General features: G+C 38.3%; 1 protein-coding gene across 1 annotated transcript in view; it reads right to left on the bottom strand.

Annotated features, from left to right (window-relative positions):
• EAF2 (ELL associated factor 2) overlaps positions 1 to 9,658 on the bottom strand; it is a 41,851-nt gene that overhangs the window by 19,550 nt on the left and 12,643 nt on the right. Inside the window, exon 3 of the mRNA XM_008564833.1 lies at positions 379 to 515. Within this exon, the coding sequence (XP_008563055.1) occupies positions 379 to 515 (137 nt within the window). The remainder of the gene's footprint in view (positions 1 to 378; positions 516 to 9,658) is intronic.

Below are 9,658 nucleotides of genomic sequence, written 5' to 3' on the forward strand. Positions count from 1 at the left end.
GGCCGGCACCGGCACCGGGAACGCAACCCTCGGTGATGCTCCCCCGCCCCCCTCAGCCAGTGAGCGGGAACCGGTCTGTATGTGGGATCCGAACCCTCGGCGGGAGCGCCACCGCGCTCCCAAGCGGAGAGCACTGTAGCAGTGCGCCACCGGGCCGGCCCAAAACAAACTTTTTTATATCACAGACTGATGTGGCAATGGTAATAGCTTTCGGCTAAGGATCTCCACCAAATTTAAACTTAGGAAAAAATCAAAACATTTTTGTACCAAACAGAAATAACCCTTATATAATAATGTAACTTAACCCAGTAACTTTTTTTCCTGACATTTCCTTAGAAGTTTAACTGTCGATAAAAATAATTTCATTAAACCACATACCTTGTTCTTTTTACAGTGATGTTGCTGCTGAGTTTTTCTAGTTGACATTCACCAGTATCATGGTTAATAATCAAAATGCATTCTTTTAAGTAAGGTTTCTTTGAACCTTTGAAAACAGTTACTGGCGACGTTGAACCCTGTTTAAAAAGTTAATTACCATTACTTGGAAAAAATTTATCATAGAAATTCAGTTGGGAAGCCCTTTAAGATCTTCTGGTATTATGTTTCTCAATCCATGTTATACTTCAAGTCAACTATAAACTACATAAATTAAGCCAAGTGTGGCCAAAAAAACAAAAGAGAGTTGAAGAAGCTGAGATCTCAAAGCTGCTATCACTGAGGAAAGAGAAGAGAGGAGGTACTTACCCTGAGCCAGTAAATATTTGTTTCATTGGTCTATAATAGGTAATTAGGATTCAATTTATTTATTTATTTATTTATTCATTCATTCATTTATTCATTCATTTATTTAGGTGGCTGACTGGTGCAAGAGATTCGATTTTAATATAACCAATATATTCTGTGTTTAAGAAAACCGAAGCCTTGAATCATATTTCCTACCCCCCTTCTTCTTCCTTATTGCTTCATAAGTTTAATTTTATTTATTTATTTATTTATTTTTTGTCCTTTTTGAGACCGGCCGCACCGCGCTCAGCCAGTGAGCACAACAGCCATCCCTATATAGGATCCGAACCCACAGCGGGAGCGTCACTGCGCTCCCAGCGCCGCACTCTCCCGAGTGCACCACGGGCTCGGCCCCAAGTTTAATTTTTTAAATCTGGTATTTTCTTAAAGTGATACCTCCTTATTCAGATTAAGGAAAATGAATGTTCTTGAGGAGCACCTGTTACACTAAGCCTGATTAATTTTAACATTATTAAGTGAGACAACCATACATTATGTGCTTAATGATGTGATATAAGAAAAGTACACAGCATTACCTATAAAGTACTCTTATTAAAAAACAAAAACCCTAAAGAATATAATGCTCTCTCTTCAAGCCTTCAGATATATAATTACCAGCTTATAGGAAATATGGGGAATAGAGGAACACACTAAATGATACCAGATAGAGGTAATCTGAAATCTAGAATATGGGTAATTCTCTAGGATAAACCAATTTCTCCAACAAATCAATGACATAAAATATGTAAGGTAGTTTTATAGAATACAAGAGACAAGAAATATAATATCCATATACAATGTAAAATCTTATTTGGATTCTGGTTAGGACATTATACAGACCAACGTCTGCAAAAAGACATTTTTGAGACCATAACAAAAATGTGACTATGGACCAAGTATTATTAATTCTGTTAGGTGTGATATTAGCATGGTACTTAGGTGTAGTGGATTGAATTATGTCCCCCAAACGCAATGAAGCTTGAACTGTGTCCCCCAAGTTTTATGTATTAGAAACTTAGCCCCCACTGTGACTGTTAGGAGAGTGGGAAGTCCTTTTATGGTAATTGAAAGATGGGGACTTGAAGAGGTGATTATATTATAGGACCACAACATAGTGAACAGATTAAAAATGGTGGTCATGGGTGTGGCATGGAGGGCTTTAAAAGGGGAGCACAAAGAGTCTGTCTCTCTCTTGCTCTGCTCTGCTGTTGTGAGGCACCCTCCCATAAGACATGCATTTATATGCCACTCGTGCAGAAAAGATCAGTTTATTCACTCCAGCTGGCCAGAGTCCATCTCCCAAGGAGCAACCAAGGAAGAGCGGCCTTGGGCCTTGGTCTTGTGGGATTTTTAAAAGCAAAAACTACATCCTGTTGGCACATTGGTTTGTCCAGGTGCACAAAGCAAGCTAGGGAACTAAGTCACAGAAGCCAAGAATAAGCTGTTAAAATAATCAAGCATACAACTTTTCACTGTGTATGTTCCCATGTAATAGTTCACTGTGTATGGTTCCTGTTCCCATGTAATAGTTTACTGTGTATGGCTCCTGTTTCTATGCAATGGCTTTTGTTTCTATGAGAAGGTCAATGGTTTCTCATGCAGAAGGGGGCGGGTAGTCTGCAGGTCAGACAGGGGGTAAAATGGAGTTATTTAGGTTAAGCAAGCAATTCTACAGAAGCAGATAGCGTACGTTATAAGAGTGTGAGGAGCTCTACTTCACTGCCATTTTCACAATGTGATACCCTGCTGTTACTGACGTTACCACCAAAGAAAACCTTCATCAGATGCGTTTCCTGGATTTTGGACTTTCTAGCCTCCAGAAACTATAAGCAATGAATTTTGTTTACTTATAAATCACCCAGTTCTGTGTATTTTGTTATAAGCAACAGAAACTGACTAATATAGAAAATTGTTACCAGAGAACTGGGTGTTGCTTATAACAAATACTTGAAAATGTGGAAGTAGCTATGGAAGTGGATGCTGAGGGGAGGCTGGAAGAATTTGAAGGTACAGGCTAGGAAAAGCCTAGATGCTGGTGAAAGTTTAGAAGACAAGAAAACCAGGGAAGATTTAGAACTTCTTAGAGGCAGATTAAATGGTGTCGACCAGAATGCTGATAGGAATATGGACTATAAAGATCATTCTAAGGAGATCTCAGATAGAAATAAGAAGGAGGTTTTTGGAAACTGGTGAAAAAATCACCCTTCCTATGAACTGGCAAAGAACTTGGCTGCATTGTGTCCATGCCCTACGTCTTTGTGGAAGTTGGAACTTAAGAGTTGTGAATGAGAGCATTTGGCGGAAGAAATTTCTAAGCAGCAAAACATTCAGGAAGCTGAATGGCTACTTGCAGCACCCTACACCAAGTTATGGTGGCAAAGGTATAATGTAAAGCCAGAATTTAAAAGGGAAGCAGAGTGTAAAAATTTAGAAAACTTGTAGCCTAGCAAGTGGTAAAGAAGCAGAGAGCATGCAATGGTGCAGCCCAGCTATGATTAACTAAAAAGATTAGTGAAAAAGAAAGGGAATATCACAAGAAAGAGAAAAAGGCCCTGAAGGCACTGCAGAAGCCTCTGGGGCCAACCCTTCCATTTCAGGCCCGAACACCTAGGGAAACAAAATGGTCTTAAGGAACAGGCCTAAGGCGCTCTCCATGGGCTCACTGCCCAGGGCCACCTTGGGATGCTGCTCCCCACACCAGCACCCCAGCTGCTTTGGCTGCTGCAACTGTGGCTAAATCAGCCCCAGGTGTGACTGGACCCGCAGCTTTGGAAAATACAAACCGAAGTCTTGGTGGCGTCCACATGTGTTAGGTCTGTAGGCTCACAGAACACCAGAGCTGGGAAGGCTTAGGAGCCTCCACCCTGACTTCAAAGGATGTATGGAAATGTCTGGGGGCCCAGGAAGAGATCTGCCATGGGTATAGTCACTGCAGACAGCCTTTGCTAGAGTAATGCTGAGCAGAAACATGGGGTCAGAGTTGCCACAGAGAAACCCCAACAGTGCCAAGCCTAGTGGGGGCGTGAGAGCAGGACCACCACAGAGACCCCAGACTTGTGGAGCTACCAGAGTGGAACGCAAGTCTGGCAGAGCTGAAGCATCAACTGAGACCAGGAAAGCCATAGTAGCAAAGCTGCCTGAGGACTTGGGAACCAACCCCCACACCAGAGTGCAGAGGACATGGAACAAGGACTCAAGGTACCTAATTCACCAGCTTTGAGATTTAATACCTGCCCTGCTGGGTTTTGGACTTGTTTGGGACCTATTACACCTTTCTTTTGAACTATTTCCTCCTTTTGGAATGGGAATATGTACCCTGTGCTTGTCCCACCATTTTATCTTGGCAGTAAATAACTTATTTTGAATTCATAGATGGGACTTTGAACTTTGGACTTTTGAGTTGAAACAAGTTAAGACACTGGGGATGAAATGAATGTATTTGCATGTGAAAAGACATAAGTTTTGAGGGGCTAGGGGCAGAATGTAGTGGATTAAATTATGTCCCCCAACGCTCACCGAAGCTTGAAGTATATCCCCTAAGTCTTATGTATTAGAAATTTAGCTTCCACTGTGACTGTTAGGAGGGTAGGAAATCCTATAATGATAATCGAAAGGTGGAGCCTTGAAGAAGTGATTAGATTATAGGACCATTCATGCCATAGTGAATGAATTAAAAATGGTGGTCATGGGTATGGTTTGGAGGGTTGTAAAAGGGGAACATGAAGAGTCTCTCTCTTGCTCTGCTCTGCTCTCTGCTTCCACCGTCTTGCAATGTGAGATGCCTGGGTCAGTGTTGCCACCACCAGATGTGTTCCTTGGACTTTGGACTTCTCAGCCTCAGAAATGAAAGCAACAAATTTTGTTTTTTTTCTATAAATTACCCAGTTTCAGATATTTTGTTATAAGCAACAGAAATGGACTAATACATTAGGTAAAAATAAAAATATCCTTATCAGTTAGAGATGATAATAAGCATTTATGAAATTACATAATGTCTGAGATTTGCTTTAAAATATGCCAGGAAAAAAAGTAATAGGGGAATAGATTTAAAAAGTTAGCAAAATGTTCATAATTATTGAAGCTCAGTGATGGGTACATGGAATTCATTATACTATTCTATTTGCCATAATAAAAAAGCTAAAGAAACCTAGACTTTAATAATAACCTATGTCTAACTACATGCTCCTCCACATCCTTCGCCCCTGCCACCCTCAAACCTGAGGGAATTTTATGTTTATCATTCTCTTGCTTTATACCACATATATCCCTAAACATTATATCATTTATGTTCACTTTTTTTGAACTTTATAAGTGTATTAAAATTTTAAAGCATTTATTATAATTTGTTTTCAAATGCAATAATTATATCAGATCAGGTCAGAAAGGGGTGACTTCTAAAAAGATTTTAAGGGGCATATCACATTAAAGAAGTTAACAATGATTAGAAATTTAATAAATGACCACTAGGAGGAGTATGAGATAAATTTGGTGACTGAGAATGCCATAAAAGGGGGGTATGTTAGAGACTTCTGAGAGGTATTGAGAGAAAAAGATGCAAGTAAAAGAAAGGAACAGGTTTTTTACCTCTCTCCTAGAACTAATGTGATCTATAGGAAATCAAGAATGCACAGCACAGAGATGTGGGCATGTCTGGGCTGGCTATAGGAGGGTTAGATGTGAAATACTTAGCTGAAAACCTAGTAAGCTAGAGAGCCAGGAGCATGATTGTGATAAAACAAACTGGGTCTACCTGACTGGTAAGTAAATTTTTCAGATATATTAGCTGAAAACAAGTAAGATACCCCAAAATAGTAACCTAAGGACTCCAAGTTACAGTTGATAAGAGATTTGTACAATATATTCTTAAAGATATTTGTATTCTTACTTGAAATGGAATACATCTTAAAATTATGATGTGTACTGTGAACTCCTGAAGAATAAAAACAGGATCATTAATTTTTCAAAAATTGCTCCCAGCTGGGGTTTGCTAGTTAGCTCACTTGGTTAGAGCACAGTGTTATAACACCAAGGTCACGGGGGTTCGGATTCCCATACTGGCCAGCTGCCGAAAAACAAAACAAAGCAAAAAACCCCAAAAAACCAAATGTCATAAATTGCTCCCAGAACCTAAAGTACTACCAAAACCTTTACAAATATACGATGAATGTTGAATATGAACAATATGAGCAATTTCCGACCATAGATAACAAGTTAAATAAGGTTTTCATAATCTCTATACCTGCCTTCTATACTTTGAACAAGTTTTATAAATTTAAACTTTTTTCTTCATTAAATTTAGCACCATTCCTAACTTTTAAAATTTAATTTCTCCCATCCCCTATTGCATACCCCAAGAAAGGTAACTATTAAAGTACCAGACAACTACTAAGCACATGAACTATCTTTGCATCTAAATAACTACTGAATACCTCCTATCATCTCCATGTTCACTGCTATTACCCATCTTCAGAACCCAGCCATCATCTCACCTAGCTTACTGTTATCTTCCTCCCTACTCTCTTTCCAGTTTTGTTCCCCTTGACAGGCAAATCTAATCATATTATTCCTATGCTTACAAATCTTTAAGGCACTTAAAAATCTTTATGTATTCAGAATAAAAGCCATATTGTATAAACCTGTACACGGGGCCTTCCACAATCTTATCTCTCTCCAACATTCTCAACCTGCCGCTCTTCACAAACCACACAGAATAATTAATAGGTGGTTTGTATGAATGACTGACTTAGAGTAGTCAACAAAAAGACACACTACCAAATAAATTTGAGGAGAAAAAAGTTAAGAAAGGATTTTTAAACACACACCAAATGAATCAGAACAAAAACCTCAATGTAGGGGAATGAAAAGGAAATACTAGTGAGCAAAGGAACCTGGCTATTTATATATACTTAACTTTAAATGCATAAGGATAGACTGTCTGAGAATGTATAATGTTAAGAGCTAAATAAGTACTCTTGACATGAAGATATCCTATGATGTGATACAATATCTTGTTTGGCTGAGGTGGAAGGAAAGGGAAATGAAAGAGAGGAGAAAAAAATCTTACTATTAAGGAACAACAAAAGTATTCTGAAAATCTTATTTGATGCGGAAAGGAAAACAGTGGAGGAACTGACTTTCATATAAAAACAGAATTATATGCCTCATTAGGAACACCAGGAAAGTAAAGTAATCACTAATGGAATAGAAAAAGTACAATCGTACTCACAAAGTAACAAAAGAAGAAAAAAATGAAGAAAGAAAGTAAAAAGATATTGCTTGGTTAAACTAATAAAGAAAAGAATAAAAAAGAAACAATAAAACAACTAATAAACATACTATAAAATGATAGAAATAAAAATCAAGTATATCGACTTTGAACTAAATGGTAAGAGTTCTCATAAAAATAGAAAGTATCAAACCGGATTTAAAAATGAAACACAACATATTTTGTTAACAAGAGATTTACTTAACAAAATGTCAGCTAAATAAAAGGAAGAGACACTAAGATTCTATGAATGTGCTAACAAAAAGAATGCAAAGGTGGCCATATACATATCAGATAACTTGGTATTTGTGAAGGTTAATTCTAGATGTCAACTTGGTTAGATGAAGGAATGCTGAGAAACCTGGTGAAGCTATCTTTCTAGGTGTGTCTGTGATGGTGTTTTCAGCAGAGATTAATATGAGAGTCTGAGTGGCCTGGGTGGGAAAGACCCACCCTCAATGTGGGTGGGAACCATCCAATCCGCTGGGGGTCTGGAGAGAAAAAAAGACAGAGGAAAGAGGTGAAGCTCTCTCTCTCTCTCTATCCGCTGGAGCTGGGATACACTCCTCTCCCGTCCGTAAACATCAGAGCTCAAGACTCTTCAGCTTTTGGGGTTCCAGGACTTATACCACAGACACCATCAGCTTCCCTGGTTTTGAGGCCTTTGGACTTGGACTGAGCTACGCTATCAACATCCAGTTTGCAAAAGGCCTATCGTGGGACTTTTCTTCATAGCCACATGAGCTAATTCCCCTAATAAATCCCTCTCATATAATTATAACACATCCTATTGATTCTGCCTCTCTGGAGAACTCTTACTAATATAGTATTTAAGCTTAAAACCACAAAACAGGACAAAAATGTTGTTACACAATGATGAAAGACATAATTCATTTTTAAAAAAACTTGTAACAGGATGTTAAAAGAGGATTCTGGTCCTAAAATAGGCTGAGTTTCCAGGAATGTGGTGGGCCAGGTTCATCTTGGAAGGGACTTTGCCCAAGAAAGTTGTCTAGAGTGGCATAGTAGCCCATCATACATATAGAAACCTCGTAAGTCCACAGTTTGAGGGTTAAAGTTATAAGCAAACACCAGAAATGTGTTGCTTACATAGCAGAAAGGGTAGTTGGAAGCTTCCAGAGAAGGGTATTTCAGAGAAGCCCAAAGAAGTACCCCTCAAGATAAAAAGTCAGCACTAAAACTACGCCAATTTCAGACAGCACCAATGACAAATCATAAGACAAGTTAACTAAAATTTTTCCTTTCAAAATTAAGCATTCTTAAATATTATAGCAGTCAACCATAGAGAAGTGTTTGTAAGGAAGAGAGATTTGTAAATGCCCAGTATTTAACCAGCCTTAAAATCTTCATTTTTATTAGTTTCTTCTATTTGGTAACACCAAAGAAACGCAAGAAGAATAGAATTAGAAAATCTACCCTATCAAAAAAACACTAGAATCTGAAGGCACTCTTAAAATTATAACATAATAAAACCCTTATTTTATGGGATAACTCAAAGCTTTCTAGGCATTTTTACCAGGAAGATGAAAGCAGGTACATAAAGAAAATAGGAGAATCTAAATGCCTCAAATTAATCATCATTACATTTCCATAGAATACCCACAGAATTAAGGACCCTGAAGAAAATTTTTTTCCCCATTTTTTAAAGAAGTTCTTTAAATGAAGGGGTAAAAACTCCCACAAAGTTTACTCAAGAATGTAATTTCCACTCTTATTCACAACTATTAAAGGACTACATGCTCAGCAGAAAAAATATTTGCTCTTTACAGGTGGTAATTTGAATAATTTTCTCTTTCATTACAGATATCTAAATGAGATATAGAATAAAATTCAAATTAATTTATATTACATATTAGGCCTTTTATTAATCTGACTCCTAACTATCTTTCCATCTTCTACCCTGTGTGTCCCCTTCTGACCTAGTCGTAGTGGCATATATTTAATTCTTCAAATGTAACAGACTTTCCTTCATTGCTGCATCTTGGTCCATGTCTTTTTCTTTTCTTTGACTAAAATGTCCTTCCTTCTCTCCTTCAGCTGGGTAACTTCAGAACATCTTCAAGACTCAGTGTATCCTGATGTCTCCTCCTCCTCCCCTTCCCCTGGCTGGGTTATCTCTCTTTTGTGCTCCTATAATATTCTATGTGTACCTTTATGACAGTCCTTACATTTCTGTATTTTAATCAGTTATTTCCTGTCTCTCCCATTAAATGGTAATTTTTTTAAGACCCTGACCATGCCCAATCTACCTCTGTGTTTATTTCTAGTAGCTACCTAGTATAGGAGTTAACACACAAAAAGTACATGTACATACTCATATGGCTAGTCTTTCTCACTCTTTCTTGTTTCTACATATGTATACACACACACACACACACACACCCTCACACAATTACTAAAGCATATTCTTTTTTGGATGTATCTTTGGTGGGCTGGGGGTAGTTACTTTTCCCCAAGTGATTTCTTAGCTATTTCAGAAATGTACAATTTGCAGGCTTAAAAATATAGTCTCCTGGGCCGGCCCGGTGGCACACTGGAGAGTGCGCCACTTGGGAGCGCGGCGGCGCTCCCGCTGAGGGGTCGGGTCCC

The sequence above is a fragment of the Galeopterus variegatus genome, unplaced genomic scaffold (genome assembly GCF_000696425.1).
Source record: "Galeopterus variegatus unplaced genomic scaffold, G_variegatus-3.0.2 Scaffold192, whole genome shotgun sequence".
Classification (NCBI taxonomy): Eukaryota; Metazoa; Chordata; class Mammalia; order Dermoptera; family Cynocephalidae; genus Galeopterus; species Galeopterus variegatus.